Genomic DNA, 23,905 nt, shown 5'->3' on the forward strand with positions numbered 1-23,905 from the left:
ACCTGTTGTCGAGCGCCCTTCTTAGCCTCGAAAGTAAGTCTCTGTTGGCGCGCGTCCGACTTTCCCATCCTGTAGCTGGCAGCCGGGAACAGGCACAACAGCAGGTGTGCCACAACTAGTAATATGGCCCGGTGATCCCACTCTCAGGCTCAGTTTAGTCCTCGATCTCCCGTTATGAGCATAAATCAGAGCTATGGTCACCAGATCGTCACTGGTAGCCTTCTCCTTAGTCCACCACCCAGTGTGTCAGACAGCGTTGTAAGATCCAACCCGTCCCATGCACCAAATCACCATCCGTGCCGACGGGGGCTCAAAGACCTGAAGGGATAATATGCACCTCACCGCACGGAAGGGGCGCTCCCAGTCACTCCCGCCAATCCATTCGTAGCACTCCTGACTCCAAGTACCCTGGGCGCCCACCGCCACCCGCTCTCACCTACAAGCAGTAGCTGGTTATGCCCGCTCCAAGCGCTCCCTTAACAGCGTGGCGGTAGAGCGGCGTGCCACCCAAGGCGAGACCAAAAGCAAAGCAAGGGAATTCCCGTCGTAGAAGATAATGCCAGGTCCCAGCAGCACCAGAGCCGATATGTCAACGCTGATCTCACAGCCACCAGCATTTAGACTGCGCCTGCCCTTCGCCCGCAGTCACTGTCCATACTTTGCTCATGCCATAAAGAGCGGCAATGCCTGCATCCACCAGCCGCCGTCCGCTGCCCAAGGCCGCCTCACGCAGTCAAGCAGGAGAGCGTCTCCGTGCCCCCACACAGTGCACCAGTATTACCTGCCAGCTTCCACTCGCTGTAACGGAAGAGGGGTCTATACGAGGCCGACATACACATCCGACGCCTCTTTAATACCGAAGCAGCGGGCGACGAGCCTCCGGTCCGCCGACCACGTGGGATCCTCGGAACTCGCGTGCCCTCCGCAGCCCACTCGCAGCTCCAAGAGTCTCAGAGGGAGCCCTTGCTCAGCGCATCATTCCGTCCGCCGCCACAGCAACTCTAATCATGCCCCACTGCAAGTTGCACCAATCGTGCGCCATACGCTAATCCTCCGCCTCACTTAAATTTCGGGAGCACAGCAACAGCAGGTTGAAGAATTAATGTAGCATTATATAGTCGGAATGCGGGAGCCTCACCAGACGGCGGACATTCCGTGCGTGCGCCACCTAGTGCCCCTCCAGGGCAGGCCAATAATTCTAAGGGTTGTTGCGCCTCGAGCACACTTTTAAGTCCTCCTTTTTGGCTTTGATTACAGCCAGTACTTTCTCAATTTGAAGCAGTTGTTCCCTGGATTCTGCTTGAAAGTCTTGGTTATCGGAGATCCTGTTTTCAAGAGTGTCTAGACTGGTTTCGTGAGCGTCAACACATTTTTTTTTACCTTGTCTAGGCTACAGGTAAGTACGTTGACATTATGGTCTGTGGTTTTTATGCTGGAGCGCATATCCAGCAATATGGTGCGCTGGTCATTTCACGATTTTCCCCAGATTCTTTGGCACCAGGGTCATTGTCTGGCTCCGAATTAGTAGCAGTTGTACGAGTCTGACGCTTACTATCGAAGGGGAGCTTAGATTGTTTAGGGTCAGTCTTCCCCATTGTGGCAGTTGGTATGCAGGCAACGCTGAATGACGTGAGCTCAGCGGAGATCACGCCCACAGTAGCAAAGGGCGGATCAGCACACCTTAGGCCAACATGGTTGTGCACTAGGCACCCCTGCCCACGGCCCGGGGTATTCTTTGATACCCCAACTTTATAAACTAATGGCTGATGTTCTCCCAGCTAGACGTCACCTAGAACACGAGGCACAATGCCATCGATGGCTCAGCGCTTATAGGTAAAGGGGGTGTTCCCATGCGGGCTGTTAGAAATGGGGGTCTCTAGTTGGCAATGGCTAGCGCCAATGTCCAAATAGGGACCCTTCTTCCTAAGTGAGGTCAAGTGGACTACCCTCTTTGATAACCCCTGCGTGGTAACGTAGCATGAGCAGTTGGGCCTATCTCAGAGGCAGTGTGTGAAGCGTTTATGGCCATGTACAATAAGGCAGTAACGACACTATAAAAGGACACAACTCTGGTAGATATAGAAACATTATATCTTTATCCAACAGTTGAACTCAAAGACTCAAAGCGTTTCAACCGCTACAATTCACGTCAACCCGTAGGGACTAAAAGAGACAACAACGTATTCACCCAAAGCGGGACACGTGCTGAGTTCAGGGCCGGGGCCTACGCGACCCGTTGCGCACCAGGTACCTGTCATTTAAAAGGACTACAGCACGCAGCTTCTAGAAGAAGCGGAGACGGTGACAGGCGGACTCCCAGCGACCACAGGTTTTGGAGGCTGAGGTCTGCAGCGTGCACTCAGTAGTTCGGGCACTCAGGGGCAGGCGGGCGCTCAGTGGCAGCATGCGGCGGCCCGGGCTGGTGGTGACGATGACTCGTTGTGCAGCTCCGTGGTGGGCTCACAGCGGCAGCAGCTCTCTTAGCTGCAGCGGCCCACAGAACAAATCCCAAGGATGCAAAGTTGTCAGTGGTGCGGGCGCTCAGCGGCCACAGCTCTCTTAGCTGCGGCGGCCCGCGGGGCAAATTACGAGGATGAGAAATAGCACCAGGGGTGGGCACTCAGCGGCTACAGCTCTCTTGGCTGCGGCGGCCCACGGGACGAATCACGATGGTGCACAGTAGCAAAGGGTGCGGGCACTCAGCGGCAGCAGCTCTCTCATGGCTGCGGCGGCCCATGGGACGAATCACGATGGTGCACAGTAGCAAAGGGTGCGGGCACTCAGCGGCAGCAGCTCTCTCATGGCTGCGGCGGCCCATGGGACGAATCACGATGGTACACAGTAGAGCAAACACTCTGCGGCAGCAGCTCTCTCTTGGCTGCTGCGGCCCACGGGACGTATCACGATGGTGCACAGTAGCAAAGGGTGCGAGCACTCAGCGGCAGTAGCTCTCTCATGGCTGCGGCGGACCATGGGACGAATCACGATGGAGCACAGTAGAGCGGACACTCTGCGGCAGCAGCTCTCTTGGCTGCGGCGGCCCACGGGACGTATCACGATGGTGCACCGTAGCAAAGGGTGTCGGCACTCAGCTGCGGCGGCCCATGGGACAATTTAGGGTCTCGACCAGGCGGGCACCACGGTGGACGCTCAGCGGCCACAGCGCTCTCTCGACTGCAGCGGTCTACGCAGATTCAGCGTAAGGTGCAGATTCAGGCGGGCTCTCAGCGGCGGCAGCTCTCTTAGCTGCAGCGGCCCACACAGGTTTAGCAAAAGTTCAGAAGTGCCCAATCCGCGGTCCTCACAGTAGAACTAGAGGCTCCGGATTACTCGACGGAGGCCTCACCTGCAAGCTGAACTCCTCGCACAGGAATTCCGACGGCGGACGGGGTGAAGTCTAATGTCCCTGAGACTTCTGCAGGAGGTGCTCTCGATTTAGCCCCTCGGGTAGTTTCTTCAGCAAGCTTGATGAAAGTTGCAAAGTCATTTGCTCTGTTCACTCGGACAGAGTTTCGTCTTGACATCCAGAAGGAACACACTTGGTCAAAGAAAGGAAGGGAGACCCACGCCAATGATGCCAGGTCTAACACAGGCAAACCACCCACACAGGTGAAGTCAGAGCAGTCCCAGATCTCAACTCTCGGGCCTCACGTACTGGGGGCCCATCAGGGGAGGGGGTGGAGAGGAGCCAGTCTACTGCCTCACCACCTGTGTGGGGATTGTCACGCTACACACAGCCCCAGCCCTAGATGCGATGTAGGACTGCTCAGGCTGCAGGCGCCGGCACACGTCCCACGAGCACAAGCCCCCCGGCCTCTAGAGCACTGGGCAGGGTATGGGCCCCACCGGCGTGTAGTGCGCAAGGCCGCACGCCCACCCGGCTAACGCCTGTACTCACTGCGCCTCGCTGAGCTTCTCGAATGCAGGCGTGTGACAAGCCTCCTGCTCAGTCAATGTTCCGTGCAGTCCTCGATGGCTCCGCTACTGCCGCTGGTACCAGCGAGGGGAGGAGGAAGCTGCCTCTGGGATGCCGGAGCCTCAGGGCCCAGGCGGTTGCGCGGAGTTGAGCGCGCCACAGGCTGTCTACTAGATGTCATGCAGGGCCAGGGGGGCAGCAATCGTCGGCGGCCCGGTCCCCAAGATAGTCACAGAGGGCCGCAGCAATCGATGGTGTATCGGGCGGGAATCACACGCAAACCCAGCTACTGCGGCTCCGATGCAGGCTTGCGGCAGCCTCCACCCATCTATCGCTGTGTGCCGTCCTCGGTGACTCCACCACCGCTCCCAGCACCAGTGGGAGGGTGGGGGGGAAGCTGCCCTCTGTGTTTCCGAGCCTCTCCCTGCCCCAGTAGCAGCCCAAGGGCTCGGGAACGAACACGCCACATGTCACATGGGGCTAGATGGACAGCAGTTGTCGGCAGCCTGGTCCCCACGATATGCATTCAGGGCCACGGCAGTCGATGGTGCACTGGGAGGTAAACACAGGTGAGCTCAGCCACCACAGCCACACCAGACTCGCACAGCAGCCATGTCTATAGCGCGCGCCAAGCCTCAGCGCATCGGGACCGCAAATCAGTTTGTCGTCCCTCTCCCAATAGATCAAACTTGCACAGAGTGTCAGACAATATGTAGGGGTTGCTGCCGCTGTGTTTCAGCAGCGGATTCCCATTGAAGGATGTTGATGTCGCAGGATTAGTGAGCCAGGCCTGCAGAGCCCTTTTAGAAGGCGGCCAGTCTGCAGCTCGGCGAAGCCACACACGCCGAATTTGGGAACTATTTAATAGCAGCAGATCTGTCATTTTATGTTGCAGAAATCTCCTGTTAGAATTATTCAGTATTATAGATTTTTTATTTTTATTTTTAAGATCAGTGGAAATGTATGCTTTTTAAGTGTTTCCTTCCAATCTTGATATTCGGTCTTGAAGGTCAATCTAAGTGCATAAATTAGAACTTGGCTCCGGGTTTATCTTATCACTTGCTTCTATCCCTGAAATTTAGGGGTAAGCTTAGTTTGCGAGCCAACAATTTATTAAATTGTCCTCCATTGGAGCATGGTTTATCTATCCTGGACTCCTTCTGCAGAATTTACAATGCCAACTTATTCTTTATCGGGGGTGTCCCTAACTAGAATCTAGTCTTCTTGCAGCACCTGTGGAGTTAAAAAAGAGCAAGATGTTGCTAAAGACTCTGGAATGGACATCTCCTGCACTGATGTACAGTGATCTGGGTTAGGGACTTCTCTAGCAGGGTTTATTCCACCAAGATTTTTTGCTTCATTCACTCTTGACGCACTTTCTTTTTCTTTTGAGATTGATGATTTAGAAAATGAGGGCTTCTCTTCTCTTTTTACTATTTCTGCGCTTCAGTTGATGGTATCTATGGTCATGATGTTCGATTTTCTGTCTCTGTTTCTAAATGAGATAATAACTCTTTACTTATTTTCTGGTTTCAGAAGTAGATGACAACCGTTTTCTGCCCCTTTCATTGTTTTAGGCCCATTATTTTCTGGTTTGCTTCCCTACATTCCTCTTAATCTACATTTCAAGATACCGTCTTCTCGTTTGCCATCTATCTCTTCTGTACAGTCCCACTCTCTTTTCTACCTTTGCCTTTCTATATGGACCTTTCCTGTTTAGCAATTAATGAGGCTCCACTAGGTTTCCGTCTCCATCCTTGATTCAGGAGGGAACTTGATATTGTCATAAACATGCCAGTGTTATGATTATTTGCTCTTTGCAAAAGAAACATTGTTTCATTCTTTTTAGGACTGGTCTGGTCTGAGAGGCATCTATTGCTGACAGGTCTTTGGAGCAATTCGCCACTGCTCACCGCTCTGGGACTGCTCTCTCCCACTCCTCTCCTTCACGAACACCCAGATTCAACTTCTGGGTCTGAATGCTGTGGGCAGACCTTGGCTCCTCTTTCCCGTCTGCGGCTTTTGCCAATTCTGTGGCTGAATCTCCTCAACTTCATTCTCGGTAGTTGTGAGTAGGGCAGCAGAAATGCTACATTTGCAGTTGCCCGCTGCTAAAACTAAGGCAAACCTATTAACTCAGTTCTTTAAAACAGGCCTCACCTCTTTGGAGCTACTATTGCCATTCAGCAAGGCCCTCTTGTACACCCTGATGGCCACTTGGCCTGGGCCATGTTCTTTCTCCCCGGTCAGTCAGTCAGTCTGTGACTGGGCAACATAGACTAGCCCCTGGGGTCCCTACTTATTTATTTACTTTTTGGGACAAGGCATGCTACGCCGCAAAGTCTGGTGGTACAGGCATCCACAAGTAAAGCCACTACTAATGCTGCTGTATTGATTCCTTCGGCTACTTTAGTCATAAGGTCATTGAAAGCAGTGTGCCTTCTGGATAGGCATTTCTGTGCTTTATGGCACATCGCCACTGAGATGTTTCTGGCTGTCCCTGGAGAATTTGGAGCTATGCTGGCTTAAACCATCCATGATGGTCAGAATGCAGCAAAATATGCCTTATATACTGCTTGGACACCGTAGACTGTCTAGGCAGAGCTATCTGCACCAGTTCATGCTTAGAAGGCAGGCCTGGATGAGATCAACTGGGGTTTCAGCATCTATCCAAGCATATTTGTGGATATGCCCTTTGATGGCTCTGAATTGTTTGGAGAGAAGGCTATGATGCTCTCAGTGCTGGATGAGCTGAGGCTCGCAGCAGACATGAAGGAATCATCAGCTCTGATCCTTTTAGATCTCTCAGCCGCGTTCGACACGGTGAACCATGCTCAGCTTTTGGCCCGTGTTCGGCGGCTGGGAGTTACTGGTGTGGTCTTCCAATGGATCGCCTCCTTCCTGAAGGATTGATCACAAAGGGTCCAACTGGGTGAATGCACGTCCAGGAAGGGCGCTTTGCCATGTGGGGTTCCGCAGGGCTCTGCGGTATCCCCCTTGCTCTTTCGTCAACATCTACCTCCAGCCACTGGTAGAAGCACTGGCAAAACTTGAATGTTAGGTTTTCAACTATGCCAACGACACGCAATTAATCATGCGGATTGACAGCTCTTCACAGGCACTGTCCAATGTGCAAAATATTCTCTGGTTAACTATGAACTGGATGACCATTAATTCATTGAAAGTAAATCCTGACAAGACGGAGGTGCTTACTATCACTGCAGGGGCCAACCCCTAGTTCAACTCCTTCTGGCCACAAGAGCTAGGCACTACCCCGACACCGGTGTCAGCTGTGAAGAGCCTGGGCATCCGGCTGGACACCAAGTTAACACTGAACAATCAGGGGACCGCTGTAGTGGGGAGTTGTGTGGGCCTTATGAGGCAACTCCCCCAACTTGTACCCCTGCTGTCATTTTCCACTATGCGTACTGTTGTGTCAGCCCTAATTGTGTTGCACCTGGACTACAGTGACACAGTATACATAGGGCTACCTGACAAAACTATTAGGGAAACTTCAGGTGGTTATGAATGATGTGGCAAGACTGATTTTTAAACTTCCGAGAAGAGCACGTGCCAAACTTCTGCTACAACAACTACATTGGCTCCCAATCAAGAAGAGGGTTAGGTTTAAGGGTCTGTGCATTGCACATAAAGCCCTCCATGGAGCAGCACCCGGTTACAACAAAGACCATGTGAAGAAATATGTGCCAGGACGATGCCTCCGATCATCTGAGGCAAGCCTGCTGGCATGCCCACGTTTTGACAAAAACACTCGTGGTGGGAGGGCGGGAAAGGGGGGGGGGATGCAAGCTTTATCAGTCGTGATTCCCCAGCTTTGGAACAAGCTTCCAGATAGCTTGCGCAGGGAAGTCACTTTACTCCCGTTTAGGAGGAAACTTAAGACCATTCTGTTCACTCAGGTGTTTGGATAAGCCCATCTAGACACGCCGGCAGTCATGCTAGGTTCCAGGTTTAGAGTCTTGTTTTTTGCACTTAGAGACCTGTTGGTGATTTGGCGCTATATAAATAGAATTTAACATGACCTAATTAAGTGCTCGAACAATTTAAAGACCGTTCAGCCACGACTCAATCTTAGGGACTCAAATCTGTCAGTTAGTTGTACCAACAGTGTAGGGGTTATTCCAGGGGGCCTACCTTACAGACAACATCAGCTCGTGTGGAGCAACTTCAGACCCAGTCCTTTTTGGGGCAAGGGTTGTGGTGGCGGAATCTTGATATTTTTTTTTTTCCTGTGACCATCTCAAGGAGCTGATCTTGTTATGCTGATAACTTATTTTTGTGCCTCTTCTGCTCCTCCATGAGTGACTGATGTGCCCTGGCTCATTGTTTTATCGCTCTTGGCCTCCTTGATTCACTGTAGAAGTGTTGTCCTGTGCAGCTTTCTTTTGGTGCAGCAGTGGTCACACTTTGGTGATAAGTTCATGTGAACTGGTCAAGGTGCCAGTTGCAGTTTGAGACTCAGTATTTTGCAACTGTTTCTGAATCGCAATTTCATACCCTTCTGCTTATGTATACATAGTTTTGCAATTCGCATTTTGTGATACGGTAAGTGCTGCAAATGATAAAACGGAAAATGTTGTGTTCAGGCATCTGACCCGTTACTTTTTGTCTAAAATTTAAGGAACCCAAAATCACCATGTAGCTCAATGAGAACATTGTTGTGATTTTGTAAAATCTAACCCTAGTCATTTTAAGGCGGTATTTTAAGTCTCGCCTAGAGAGCTCTTTTTCTGTAAAAGAGCACCACAATGGGGTGCATTGGGCCCCCACACACCCCTTGATCTTGCAATCAGTGCACCACGAGTACCAATGATATGGTTACTCCACTGATTAAAACAGCAGCTTTAGATTATTTTCAGAAGGTTAAGGCAGGGGTATGGAATTCTGTTGCCCAACACCTAGGACCTATTGTTTAGGGATAAGAACAACAAGTTTTCAAGGTTTACTTAATCTTAAACCCTTTGGCTGCCATTTTACAGTACAACAGTATTCATCTGTGAAAGGATTGTCGCCACTAAGACAAGGGTTCTATCCATATGTATAATTTATTCAAACGTGTAAATGATTCATAAATGCAAAACCATTATTATCAGGGCGAGCACTGTAAGAAAATTCAGCTGGCAGTAGGTTCTGCTTTCTATTACTGATAGTGGTTTCAGTATTCAAAAAGTGTACAGGTAATAAAAATGTATCACTTATTTATTAAGCTCCCAAATAACTTTAAGTGTACATGCAAATTCATAAGCATGAAAGCAGCATTTGTGTTTTTGCTTTCAAAATAGTGTTCGTAAAAAATTGCAACTTGGAAAACAAAATATGTGATAAACTAATATGCAACTTGGTGTCCTGTCTGAGGCTTCATTTAATAAAACATGTTTGATGCATGCCAGTATTAAAAAAGAAAAGGTTGATTATTGACTCCAGTTTGGGTACCATCATTGACAACATAGGTGTCTGATTCTTAAAGGTCACAAAACTGCACCTGCAGGTGTAGGTCCTTACATTGGTGCTGATTTAACACTTTCAGGCATTCACGAGAGTTTATAGATGTAAGCCTGAAAACTGTACTCCTTCCAAACTTGTGTGAATTTCATATTCACATGCGAAAACCTAGTGACGATTGCACATTCACCTTCCCTGTGCCGTTTATTTACCCGTTTTGGATAAAGTGTCCCCTCCTGCCTTTTCAGGGGTCCATTCCCATCTTTTTCAGTATCAGAAGAGATTGAAGAGAGGTCAATGAACTCCCTTAAACATGTTAGTTTGTGGGTGTGCACATAAAATAACATTATCATATGGCTATTATCAGAGCCCTGATTTATTGATGTTGCCACCATAATTTCTCACCTTGTAACATGGCACCAAAAGAGATTAGCGTTTTTTTATTTTCTTTTTTTTTACAGGATAAGTAGATTTCTGAAGCTTTAAGTCCTTTCGACAAATAGATATTTTGTAAAATGCCACACCCCTGAGTTAAGTGGAGTGAGTTAACACTAGACTATATCCAAGAAATAACATAAAATTGTAGTGACAACTTGTGAGTTTTGACTGCGGCAGGCCATTTTGTAGCAAGACCTCATTTGCTCACTTTCTGTCACAAAAAACTGTATGTGTAACATCATAATTGATTCAATCCTCGTGCTGAAACAGTAAATGCTTTGTGAAAAGGTTACTTTGTGGCAGAAAGATATTTTGTAGAGTACTTGGTTAAATGGGTTAAATGCCTTCCCGTCTTGCTCTAAAATTTTGACTTCAGTGGCCTCTCATAAATGTTTTGCCCATGATTATTCCAAACAGATAAACTGTAGTTTGGATTAGAAGGATTCTATGAGTGTCTAAAGTGTAGCAATGAGAAAGCGGAAATCTTAAAAGAAGCAACAGGTCAAGAACTAGAAAGTGTTTGCTATCGCTTAAGCGATAAAACTGTACAAATGTTCACTTTCAATTATATGAAGTGTAACAAGTAATTATCAAAGTAAATGTATTGTAGACCTGCAAAGGTTCACGGTCTGTAAGCATGTTGGATATGTTTTATCAAAGATTTGTGTTGCGCTAGGCCTTTGTATTTTTTCTCGATGTATTATTTGGAAATCGAACTTCCATAAGATACGCTTTATTAAACCAAATGATACATCTTTTCTTGTTGTCTCCTTCGTAGGATGAGGGACAGAAACGATTCGGAGCCAATTCCTGTAATGTGTGTGGGATGCTTTATACAGCTTCAAATCCTGAGGATGAAACTCAACATATTTTCTTCCACAACCGGTTTGTCAGTGCTGTGAAATTTGTGGTAAGAGTGATTTCCAGTGGGTTGGCATTAGCATAAGGTGTGGAACCTTTTTATGGTTTTGTCAACATAGCATGCTCATCAGAAGTATTGATCAACAAAATAGTATGATATTTGTGCAAAGAACTCGTTGTTGGACTCAGACAGGGCTTTTGTGTGTGTTGGCGCTATTGCTCTAATTTGAAGTAAATGTTAATCTTTGAGCTTTGTGAGCGGTCACTGTGCCTAATAAATCTTTTTGATACGCTATAGCTCTTTAAGATAAACGCATCACTCTAGACAAATTACTATTGCATTTGTTTGCAGAATTTACCTGGGCTTCCATACTATCTTACTTAAAGCGTTTCAGTCCCTTCAAATCACTCTGCCTATCTGACCATTTCTTTGTTGAGGCCCAAAAAAAAACATTTCAAATCTTTGTTGGCTGCACTGTCCCTTCAGTGAGCAATGTTTACATCTCTTTGCTTTGTCTGCAGTACAAGTTGTATGTGGTATGGGTGTTCCAAATTGAAAACTTACAAACCAGCCTGTCAGCAACCCTGTTCAGACTCCGCTCTCCCTCTGCAGGTATCTGTTCTTTGGAATAAGCTACTACTTTACACATGACAATTGAAGGGTCACCCTTGCTTCAAGCATGCAAATTGTGAAAACCTTCATATCTCCAGAACCTTAAGCCACTTGGGTTGTATTCTAAGATGTGTATGTTGCCTTCTGATGCAAAAAGGCTATTTAGACGAATGCCACTCTATACGTCCCCATTAACCTACACAGGATTATGTACCCCCAGTGAACATTATAAGGATATTGTAAGTTACTAAGGAGTTCTGTGACCATGTACAAGGACAGAGAGAGAACTTTATTACAAGGGAGTTTATGGTGCATGTTTCTTACTGCAAGTGTGTGCTGACTTCTGAAAGTGCCAGCAATGAGAAAGTAAAGGGCAGACGTTTTTAGGCCATAACAATCTCCCACTTACTAGAAAATAAATACGTGGAATACACCTACATTATTAGAAACCAAAGCTGCAGCTCAAAATAAAGCAGCGATAAATGTGGCGTTTTTAACTTTGAATTTTGAATGAAGGGCTCATTATTGCTGAGTAATTACTATACTTTTACCATGGAGATGAAGTTGCTGCTAACTTTCTGACTGCAGCCTCAGTATAAGGAGCTCTAATCTCTGATTTTCTAATTGACCGCATATTGTGTAATGGGAAGATTCATTATTTATTCTTGCTTCAGGTCCCATATCAAACAAGACTAGGGGTACTTAGAAATGGGCCAAATAAAATGCTGTTTTGAAGCATTATATAAATAACTCTGCTTCAGCACATCACTAGTTTTAAACAGCGGATAAGCCTCAGAATTATACATTTGTCGACTTTGTACATTTCTGGGACTACAAAGAGCAGCTTTAATGTCGTTTTGCTGCCTGTGTATTATTTGGCACCTGACAAAACATTGCAACAACATGTTGATCGATTTAATGCTTGAATTAATCTCGGGCCCTGCTGCATTCCAGTCCATGATGTATTGCCCATCACGCTCCTCTAGACTCTAAAAATCTGTCTCTACAGGTGGCTGGCTAAAGCAAGAGATAAGCTGTACAACAATGGGTAACTTTGTTGTCAAGGTCTAATGTTTTACATTCAACCCATTATTTGGTAAATATCAGTTTCAGAAAGGGAAATGTTATAAGTGAGCTTATGACCTGCGATGTGGCAGCTGGCCTGATTATATACTCTTTGGAGCTTGACTTGCATTGTGTAGAATGCTTTCATAGAGTCCTTCATAGTAGTCTTCCGGGCACCAGTGGCAGATATTAGGTTCGGTGTTATCTAGTCGTTTAATTACACTGGCAAAACACGCTTAATTACCACATTCTACAAAATTCCCCAAAAGACTTGACATTTTACATTATGCTGTTGAATGCATGAGGCTTGTTAGTGCGTAAAATATCTTGCTGAGAGACATTTGCTTAAACCAGTGTCCTGTCGGTATCTTGAGACATTTTTACCTGAAATGCGAGCTCGGGTAAATAAAAAAGTTGTGTGGGAGACTAACAAACTACATTTCGATTTAAAAGCATAATTTTGCAACATGTTTATAGAATTTTGTAAAATTTCACAAGAAAAGAATTATGCGATTTTGCCCTTTTTATGTCTTGCCTGAAACCACACTTGTGTTTTCACTTGCAAACATTTTGTTAGCGTTCAGGGGACTTGGAGCCCCCCATAGCTTACTATTAGTAGGCTTCATCTTCTCTCTCATTTCCCTTTTCCTTGCTTTCCCTGCCACCATGTCCCCCTCCCGTCCCGGCATTGTGTTGCTTCATCAGTACCTCACACCCCCTGCTCAATGTACGTGATGTTGCTGGCCCTCTCCTGCCCTTCTCCCACTGTCTGTGGTGTTCCTAGCTCCCTCTGGCCCTCCTCTTGCTGTCCCTCATGTTACTTGCTCCACCCCAACCGCCCAAACACCTGTTGACCTGCCTCCATCCACCATAACAATAAAAGCCAGCGCTGCCCTCGGTACGGCGCTTTTTCTCCCTAACTTCAGAGGTTTGTTAATATGTCAATACCCTGTGTTGCTCTGCCGTGTTGTTGCTTGTGCTCTACAACCATCACACCCCATCCTGCGTTGCTTGCCCTGTACCTCACCACAAAATAAAACCGTTGACAAACCCAAGTAGTTCTTGCGCAATAGCTATTTGACTTTGTCATTCTTTTCTTTTAGCCATGTTTTACAGCAGTACTGCTGTGGTGCAGTATTGTCAAAGAAAAAAGAAATATTCTACGAAGTGTCCAACGCTGACTGCGTCAAAATAGCATTTTTCTTTTTTAATTCCTGCCATGCTGCACAGCTGCCACACTATTCAACATGGCTAAAAGCAAAAGCCTTTGGATCTCACTAAGGCGAGACCAATTGGCATTGCCAGTGCTTATTTAGCTTTATAATAGCATGCACTGGGCAAGAACATGTGCTTGGACCTGTCTAAGCTATCGATTAGTCAGTTAGTGATGTGTGTCCCCGTGCTTACATGGCTCTCTATACATGGCTCTCTAGTCCAAGAAATACCCTTGGCTTCTATGGAAATTAAGGTTACACTTTATGGTCTGGAGAATCTTCAAGTGTTTTTTATTACTTACCTTATTTAGATGTTAGACAAACAAAAACCTAGCTCCAAGGAGGAGCAAAGCTCTTTGGTGGGAGAATTTGTTTTATTGTAGTAGGAGCTTCTCAAATGCAAGTTGATGTATGTAGAATTGATGTGCCTATGGTGTCCTGGTGAAAGATTATAGAAACCAGAGCATAATGAAAATGGAGTTGCTGGGTGGAGCATGCAAAGGCTACTGTACTGGGCAGGACAGTTATTTTCTTATTTACTTAGCACATATTGACACCGTTACATATATATTTACATCATCACTTTAACATTCCGAGCCATTCTTTGTTCTTGGAAAACTAAAGCGTTTTTAAAAACATAATTGGGAGCCCACTTCGGCTTCGCTTACTCAAACTCTTTGACTAGTCCAACACTTGTAAGACACCTCCGTGTCTCCCATCACCCCTACGTTTACGACCAAGGGAGACTCGTTACTCTGGGACACGCAGCAACTGCCCCCTGCCCTTCTCCCTCCTTCTTGATTGCCGACTTTGATCTGTTTATATGTTGTTGAAATTTGTTTTCTATAAATATGAGAAGCTGCAAAGCCCCTTCCTTCCTGCACCCATGGACACAGTCAACTGCAGGATGAACTTCCTAGGCAACTATGTCCTTGAGGGTTAAGACCCGTCTGACGCTGTTATAAAATACCAAACGTTCTTAGCTCTCTCAGCCTTTTGCATAGGCTAATGCAGGCCATACACATGATGCATTCCTAATGTGTGGTGGAGCGATGTATCTACATGCCGCTGAGCTCGTGGTAGTTCTCTTATTATTATAGCCTGCAATATGGTTAAAGTATATTGTGACATTGTTTGACCTCCTTCCCGTCTCTCTCTCTCTCTCTCTCTCTCTCTCTCTCTCCGCACTGTAATGGCTATGAAAAACAATCTTGTATGATAAATTGCGCCCCATTAGAGTCCTATTGTAGTTGAGAGGTATCCGTGATGTTCCGGGGGCCGACTGCCTGTTATCTATTTCTTACATGATGAAAATAATAAACAAACTTGGAGTAAAAGAAATATGTAATTGGGATGTTGAGGATAACTATTGGTCCCGGATCTCTTGTTAGTGCGTTTTTGGCCTCATACGGAGTCCCTGACTTTATTCAGAACCTAGATTCCAAGAGTTAATTTTTTTAAAGGCAAACGCATGCGTTCAATCCTCACATTCTCATTCATTCATGCATTTAATGTAATAATACTCCTGTCTGTGGTCGTGACTTCCAAAAGGAAAGTTCTGTGGAGATATAGTATCCCAAAGGGAGATTCACTGTTGTGAGTGTATTCAATTTAATTTTCCGTCATCAAAGGGATCGCCCATCAATTCACCTATGTTGTGTGCGCCTCTTCCAGATGTTATTTGTACGAGGCGGTGTACAAATATTTGTGGATCAGTAAAGCGCGTTGGCCAACACCACTTTTATGTTGCACTGTATTGAATGTGTTGCGCTACATCAAATGGGTCGCGTATCGTTCCTTGATGCACAAATCAAGTGAATGGTAGGCATATAGTAATGATGAATATGAGACACATTTTTATACTTTAGATCATATTAATCAAACTTAATGCTTATGAAGGGTTCATTTTGGACACGCCTGTGTGTGGGGTGTAAATACATCCCAGCTATTATGAGCAGAGATCTGGTATGATAGTGATTGCGCCGATACCCTGTTAGTGATCAGTATGTTGACTCGCCGCTCGTTAGAATATATTATAACTACCGTCATGTTCTTGTGTCAAAATATCTACAAAGACATGCCTCAGGCCAAGCCTTCCCCTCTCTCCCTTTGAACACCTTCAATTGTGTTTCCTGTAAGAAGTACATCTGTGGAGCTGACACCAGGTGGACACCTTGGACCTTGATAATTGGTTTGCAGCTGGTACTGTGGTGGCCCATGCTGGAGAACTGTGAACCCTGGAGGGATCAAGATCCTCTGCGTTGGGACCTACTGCTACTGGGAGACTTGCTTCAGTCCAGAGATGTTGGATAATTACTGAGTCAATAAAGTGAGACTAACTGCCATAGTACAGCATCATGGATGGGGTGCAGCGTAGGTACCATGGTTTGCAGTAAACGGTACAACAGACAATGCAGTGGAAGTGGCATTGGCAGTATACCAGGCAGTTGAGCACACACTGCACCTCCTCTGTTACAGTACACAGCACCATGTAAAATAGGAACAGGAGTGGCTGAATGTGCAATTCCATCCTTGAGGAATAACAAAGGAGTGTGAGGAGGTTGCTCCTTACTCCTTTGTGGTCTGGCAGCTGAGGACTTTGTGCTAAGGCTGATATAACTTGGTATGTGGTTTGTGTCCTTTTAAGTCTTAACAGCATCCCAAGCAGGGTGGTTGGGTTATCGGACCAATTTTTGTCCAAAATGTGCTATTGCCATCAGCTGCGTTGTTCACAAGTGGTATATACTACATTTGAAGATTATAGATTAAAAAGAGGTAAGTAACATATGTTCAAGCTTGTCAAAACCCTCATTTAAAATGTACCTAAATTGCTACTAACTTTAACGTTGGGATCCTCTCTTGAATGATTTGGGGTAGTAGGTTTACAAAGGATATTCTAAACCGTTTTGTATTAATTAATATAGAAAATGTCAGAACATTGAGTGAGGTGCAAGGGAGACAGGTAACTAAAAGTCACATCTTCAAAATTAGTTTTACAAAGATAACACTATTTTCTTTTGCATAGGGTTGGAAGAAGGAGAGGATTTTGGCCGAATTTCCTGATGGCAAGATAATAATGGTTTTTCCAGATGATCCAAAGTATGCTCGAAAAAAGGTAATTCTTCTGAGCAGGTTGATTTCCTGTGATTTTTATTTGCCATTGCTTTTTCTACATGCTTTGTCATTCCTGCTTGAAGTCATGAGTTTGTCATCAGTTTTAAAAAGCTGGCATCCGGACTAAGCTTTGCCATTCCTTGCCTCAGTTCTAGGTGCTGGGACTGTGTCAAATATGCTTTTAAACCCAAATATGGTCAGAATCTAAACCCTTTTCTTCACTGTGTGTTCCTCACAGATGATATTCAGGTAGATTTGTAAGCAACCTTGGATTTTGGTGAGATGTTGGTAAAACCTCATGTGAAAAGCCCTCGTTAAATATTGTGTACAAACTGGTATTGGGATTAAGGTTCCTGTCCAGGTATTTGGCCCTAGACTTGATTGAAAATGTTTTTTTATGAAGACAACCCGATCTTTATCATGTGTAAGGGTATAGCTTTAAAGTCGTACAAAAACGAGATCTCTGGACTTGTACCTTTGTTCTTGTTACATTTATATATTACTCTTAATTATTTTCCAGTGCCAGTCGAAGTTGAATGTGTTGGCTAAATATTGTTTATTTGAAAACACATGTAAAAGTTGGTAGATTTTTTTGGGGGGGATTAATTGTTTGAGAGCAGTGATGCCAGCTAAACCTTTCAAGTGAAAGCTGGTAATTTTGTTTTGGTGAAGAGCTCTGGCTCCTTGTCGCCAAGCCTGTCAGGGTTGACATTGTCTGCACATTTCGTTTTTAGGTCTCGCCTGGCGTAAGATTTAGAGGACATTTCTCTAGTGGGCTTTAAGCCCCGCCCCTCTTTTCCATTGGCTGGCGTCACTGTTTATGCTAAACGGTGGCCAGCCATTGGAAAAGAGCGTCTAGTGACGTACACTTTTCTCTTTTAGAGCCGTCCAGTTGGACTGGCTCGGTTCCTTTACGTTTGTGGTAAAAGCTTTTCTTATCTTTATTGGGCCATGTGTTTCAAATATATGGCCCCATAAAGACAAGAAAAGCTTTCATGTTAGAAGGAAAGCAGGCTGCATGTTTATTTTCGCATCGCGCTTAAAGTGACAGCGCGATGCAAAAATAAACAGTGGCTGACTGGCGTGCGTTTTTTCCTTGTATTTTTTATTTAGTCTGGAGTTTTACCGTCTCTAGAAGGCAAACAGACTCCATCCTGTGGATTAGTGATTGCCAGACGTGGCACAGTACAACAATCATTTAATATTGAATGACGTGATTTTGAACGATTTCTCTCATCTCGAGTCGGGAGTTGATGACTATCTTTGGTCTCATTAAGCCGTTAGAAATGGAGTCGAGCAGGCTCAAGCTCTGGAAGGTCACACCGTTAAGTAAATATGAGTTGTTGTGGCGGGCCAAATGTATCACATTTCCCGCATCAGCAGCTCTTTTACCGCGTGACCTACAAGAAACGTTTCCTTGACTTTCCATCCAATCCTCGGCTTTAAGTGTCTAACATTGGATCGCGTAAGTCAGGCAGAAAGCGTCCTAGGTCTGTTTCCAAAGCAACTGTGGTGCTTCACGGCCTCCAACAATGAAGCTGTCCAGAGGATTTGAGGAGCCATTTTCTATAAGGTGAACAGACTCCATCCTGTGGATTAGTGATTCGTCGGTGCAGGAAGTCGTTAATCTTTGTGTCCATGGGAAATATCTACTTGCTGAGATGTGAGGATAGGTACACTGAATGCCGTCAGCGGAGCTGTTACCGCCAGCTTTATTGTTCCAAGTTATGTTTTAGCCTTGTGTTAGTGTGAATGTCGATGCGGTGCCCCCAGGCCATAGCCCAGCAGCACAACTTGGCAAGCAGGGCGTTTGTTGGCCCATGCTGCGGGCCTTCTGTCACTTTGGTGAAAAACGATCCCCAGTCAACTGGGCTGTAACGATGTCTACGGTCATGTCTTGAAGACCGTAAACTTTATTTAAAATGAACAACTTGGTTGGCAGTGATGAACTGCAAGGCAGAATGCCACAGACACTTAAAACCTTATTATGCACCGGTGGTGCCAAACAAAAATGGCAGCACGTAGCACGGCGGAGAGCCGGGTGGCTCCCAGCACGTCCATGCAGCATAGCGTGGAAGCTGCAGGACGGTGCGCGAGAAGAAAACAGGGCTCGGGCTGGCACCACACGGGACGGCTGTTAGTCAGGTAAGCCAACGGTTTCCAACTGTTTATTTCAACAGGCGCAGAGGTAAAATGTTAAGTAAAAGAAATTTTAAATTACCTCAGGAGCGCCAAACACCGCATTTTAAGTCCCCCAGCCAGCTCCCAGGATTAAATGAAGGCGATAGAAAACCCCTCTTCAGTTGTTAATCTCCATACCAGTCACACCTTCCAAGCTGCCATTTCACCAACAGGCAAAGGAAAATCGTTCTACCCAAAGCCGCTCTTGACACGGGCTCCGGGGACAGATCTGGTGTGTTGCTTCACTTGAGTTAAAACAAGTATTGACAATGCAATAGCTCTCGCCTTTGACTAAGTTAAAGCCATTTGCTTTGCTAATGGTATTATATAGCAAAGCAAATGGCTTTAATCTAATAAAAGGCGAGGCCTAGTGCATTTTCAATGCTTGTTACTTCTCTAGCACTGATAAAGTGTGGCGTCCCTAGAGGGCTATCAGCCTTCAATGAAAATGTGCGGTTTGTGGTTTAAACAGAAGAAACTATATTTACACATTAAGGCGTGTAATGCACCTTAGCGTGGCAGCAACTTGATGTTTCGTGTGTAGGTCAAATCCCATATTTAAAATGTATCTTCAATATGCCGCATTTTGGCTGTGGACAGGGGACAAGCATCACTGTTAATTGTGCTTTACCTCTCTGCGACCTGTGACACTGGGAACCATTAGATATTGTGGCAGATTGTTGGACAGGCTCAAAGAATTAGGCACTTTCTCGAGAACTCTAGCCATCAGTAATCGTAACTCTTTTCGTATTACCAAAAGGGAATGCTGTCCGGTTGCACACCACAGTTCTCCTCACCTTACCCTCTTACTCGATGTCTCCTTTCATAAACTGGATTAGGAACTTGCATCATGGTGTTCATATTCAAATGTACACACCTGATAGATACATCTATCCGCAGATTCCTTAACTTAGAATATCCCCAGGTGTCAGACTGGAGCCGGAAAACGTTTTTGCAGCAGCACCTCTGCGCGCCGGGGTCTGCGCCACATGACCCCGCCCTGACGTCGTCCACGTACGTGACTTCAGCGAGGACATAGAAGTCCCTCCCGGCGAGCTGACGTCAGTTTTCCTTCTTTTCCGCGTGCAACGCGGATCCAGAGCAAGCGGTTCCTCTGGCCTGTTTTCAGGCCCCTTTTTCGCGTCTGGAACAGTGTGCGATGCCCTCGGGCTTTAACTCCTGTACTGCCTGTTAGCGGCAAATGTCCGCAACAGACCCGCATCTTATTTGTATGTGGTGTGTGGGCGAGCAGCAAGACTCCACGGACTACGACGTCTGCCAACACCTTAAGCCGAAGTTCCGGCAGGAGCGCCGGATGAAGCTTCTTTCGGCACGACTGTCCCGGTCGGAGTCATCTCGTCCCACGGCCTCTTCAACACAGTTTCGCCGTTGATCGCCCTCTGGGGCCCGAGGCTGTTGTTCACCACTTCTTGGTAAGTTGCGGCGCAAGTCGCCGAGGTCCTCGACATCCCTTTCATCTGTTGTCAGGGGCAGTGGTTCCCAGAATATTCCGGACGTGCGCCCCTGCCAGTCGTCCCCCCTCTATCCACCCTATCCAGGTGCGGGGGCGGCTCGGGCCGAAATGGAGGCTTATGCCATGGCCTTGCAGGCCTCCCTTGGGTCCTCTCCCGTCTGTGGGGTCCCTGACGGACTTGCCGGTGGGTTCGCCCCCGGTGTCAAATGAGCCTTTGCCCTCCCGGGATGTCTGAGATGTGGTATCGTCAGGGCTCGGCCCCGCTGGGTCCCCCTCTACGATCCATATGGCGTCGTCTGGGTATGGCCCGGCTGGGTCCCCCTCTACGACCCATTGCACCCCTGCCGCACCGCATAGTCCTGTGGGGCTCCCTGTGGCATCACAGGTGGTTGCTGGTGCTCAAAGCCTCGCTTTATGCCCGCCTCGACCTTCTGGGCAGGCAGCCGCCTGTCCGGAGCTCTGGACGGTGCCGTAGACTCGCATCCCCGGCTCTGTCTCCGCTTCTTTCTCCGGAGTCGTAGCCTGTTGCGGTTGAGGCGTTGCCGGTGCGGCGCCGGAGATTTGCCTCCCCGGCGCCTTCTCCTTCTCCGGAAGGTGAACTTGTCGCCTCCCCGGCTCTGCCTCCGCTTCCTTCGGAGTCGGCGCCGGTACGGTGCCCGAGGCTTGCATCCCCGGCTCCGGTGCCTTCTTCTTTGGAAGGGGAGCTTATCGTGGATTTGGCGCCGGACGGAGCAGAGTCGACGCCGGATGGAGTAGAGTCGGTGCCGGACAAAGCTCGGTCTGCGTCTACTAAAGTGGTTTTGGCGCCGCATCGATGCCGGGTTGTTGACTCTTCTCCGGAGGCGTCCGGAAAGAGTTTGGCGTCGCCCTCACGCCGGGCGTCGCCGGATATATTCTTGTCTGTGCCTCCCTTAGAGTATGTGGATCCGGCAGGATCCCCACCTCCTCAAGAGCACCCGGTTGGCTCCTCACCTCCTCAAGAGCCTTATCAGGACCCCCATTCGTCAATGGGGCTCCCTTCAGTTGGGCATTGGTTGCACCCTCACGGGCTTGGGAGGGTTAGCTTACAGCCCTCACCTACTGATGAGCTACTATCCCCTCCTCGGAAGGCTACTGAGGGTGGTGCAGCCTTTCTCAGAGTGGTCTCTTTGGCCACTCGGATTTTGAACATGCAGCCCCCTTCGGCGCCCTTGTCTGTGGACCCTTTACTTGATGTCCTTCACCATGGGTCAGGGAATGTGGAGGCGATTCTGCCCTTTGAAGCTTCTCTTTATGATGCCCTTTTGGGTACCTGGGTTCGGCTAGCTTCCGGTGACCCGGTGGCTCGTTCGGTCTTCCACCGGCCTGCTCCACATGATCCGGTCTGCTTATTTGTGCATCCCGGGTTTGTTTTGCAAACTGCCTTCCCTTCCTTGCCCCGGCTATTGCTTCCTCCCTCCCGGGAATCCAGATGGCTTGAGTCATGGGGTCGGAACATCTTTGCCTCCACTAGTGCTGCACTACGGTCACTAAATACAGTATGTGTCCTGGCTCGGCCTACCTCTGCCCTGTGGGACTCTGCAGTATTTGTTCTCCACCAGTGCTGAAGGCGCTCGTGTTGACCTACTTCATCTTCTCCGGGATGGCCGTGACCTTGCTGAGTTTACGATCCGCTCCGCCTTGGATACTGCTGATTCCTTGGGCTGGGCTATGGCTGGTTCAGTTGCCCTGCGGCGCCATGCTTGGTTACGGGATAGCGTCTTCCCGGAAAATATACGGGAGAGTCTTGTTGATTTATGATTTGATGGGGTTATATTGTATGATGCGCGCGCCGACTAGGCTGTTCAGCACCTCCTTGCGGGCTTTCGCCCCCCCCCCCCTTTAGGCCTGTGTTCCTCAGGCGTTTGTTCTGGGGTGGTACCTTTTCATTTGGCATCCTTTTGATGCGTTGTGTCTTAGGCTGATAGTAAGCCTCACGTCTTCCTTTTGCATGGTCGGAGGTGATTACCCTTCATTTCTCATCCTTTGGATGCATTATGCATTTTAAACTGGCGGTTAACCTACTGTGGCATTGTTCCATAGATAGTTCCTCTGACTGTGGCTTGCCCTAATAAACCTATTCCCCATTGTTGGGGTGTACTTATTCTGTGTGGGGTACTTGTTTGCTATTATATAGCTCTGTTATGTCAACTGGGCCTACGAGTTCCTTTGGCCTCTAGGCGTCCTCTGGTGCTCTTATCTGTCGTTGTACGGTGCTCAATGTTGTGCCTTGGCGTCCTCTTCGATACGTCATTGGTCATCTTGCGTATTTGCTTCATTCTCCTCCTTCTGAGGTTTTCGGGCTGTTCGTCACCCTTTAAAGGCAGCTTCCGTCTGCCATTACGGCACCAGATAGTTGTGGCTGATTACCCGTTTCTGCTATATATATCTGTAATTGGGTATATATACAAGTTCCATGGGTACTCTTCTTCCTAACTCTTCACCACTCTTCGAGGTTGCAAGGTCTGGTCCGAAGTCTCCATGTTTCTGGGACATTTTCAGTGATGCATGCGGCATTACCAATAAGGCCCTTTTTGCGTTCTGCTTACTGGGGTGGTTCCCCAGTTTTACACTGCTCCCTTCTTCATGTTCAGTTACTGAACGTTTCTCTCTTCTGGACAAGGGTTACTTTCCTTCCAGTCGGAGGGTATGGTCTGAAATTCTGCGATTATTCCTCCGTTTCTACGCCTTAATACTTTGGTGCCTCTGCTGCACCTTCCTTCGGCTGTGCTATTTTGTATCAGCTGGGCATGCGGGACGGCTCTTCTTATAAGCCTTATGCTTATTTTAGCTACGCAACCTTATGGTCTCTGTAGTTGTTTGCTCTGCGCATGTTTCTGTGTTGGCTTGCATTAGCGTGCTTAAGATTGTTACTGTTCGCCCCTGTTCCCCCCTGTTCCCCCTTTTGGGACTGGGTGTGCACTTGGCGTGCTGATTTCTAGTGTTGATCCTTGGTTCTTGGCTGTAGCCTCTCCGGCCTTCTTTCCGTGGCCTAGCCTCTTTAATCAGTGTTCACATAGTACCCCATTACGCTGAGAGTGGTCCTTCTCCTCTCTCTTTCTTTTGTTCTGGTATATGGCTGGTGCAGTTTCTACCTCTCATGCTTATGCAGGTATGGTGTAGCACCATTATGGCATTTTGGGATATCTTGCATCCCGTTATCTTTTGCTCTTCCGAACTATTTGGGTTGCTGTCTGGCTGTTACGCCACAGCCTTTCCCATTGTCCGTCACTCTGTTGCCGGCTCAAATGCTTGGCGCTTTCTGTTGTTCTGTCGCAGACCCACCTCCCCTTTGGGGTATGGCTGTGGTATGTATTCTAAGTTAAGGAATCTGCAGCTAGATGTCTCTATCAGATGTACGAGTTACTTACCTTTGGTAACAATGTATCTGGTAGAGACGTTGTCTAGCCGCAGATTCCTTAACGCCCACCCAGCCTCCCCATTCTGCGAGTACCTTGCCAAGTGGGGTTCTCCGCTGGCCCCCTTTTACAGTTGCCATTGTTTTTTCACTCATGGGTGCTCACATTGTTGCGTCTCTTTGACATGCC

The 23,905-nt window shown here is 47.4% G+C and overlaps 1 protein-coding gene across 4 annotated transcripts in view; it reads left to right on the top strand.

Moving 5' to 3' along the window:
* ESCO1 (establishment of sister chromatid cohesion N-acetyltransferase 1) overlaps positions 1-23,905 on the top strand; it is a 226,426-nt gene that overhangs the window by 142,497 nt on the left and 60,024 nt on the right. For all 4 annotated transcript variants that reach the window (XM_085605782.1, XM_085605786.1, XM_085605784.1 and 1 more), the window contains 2 exons: positions 10,596-10,727; positions 16,596-16,685. In XM_085605782.1, the coding sequence (XP_085461908.1) occupies positions 10,596-10,727; positions 16,596-16,685 (222 nt within the window). The remainder of the gene's footprint in view (positions 1-10,595; positions 10,728-16,595; positions 16,686-23,905) is intronic.

Source organism: Triturus cristatus, chromosome 5_1, assembly GCF_964204655.1.
Source record: "Triturus cristatus chromosome 5_1, aTriCri1.1, whole genome shotgun sequence".
NCBI classification, from domain to species: domain Eukaryota; kingdom Metazoa; phylum Chordata; class Amphibia; order Caudata; family Salamandridae; genus Triturus; species Triturus cristatus.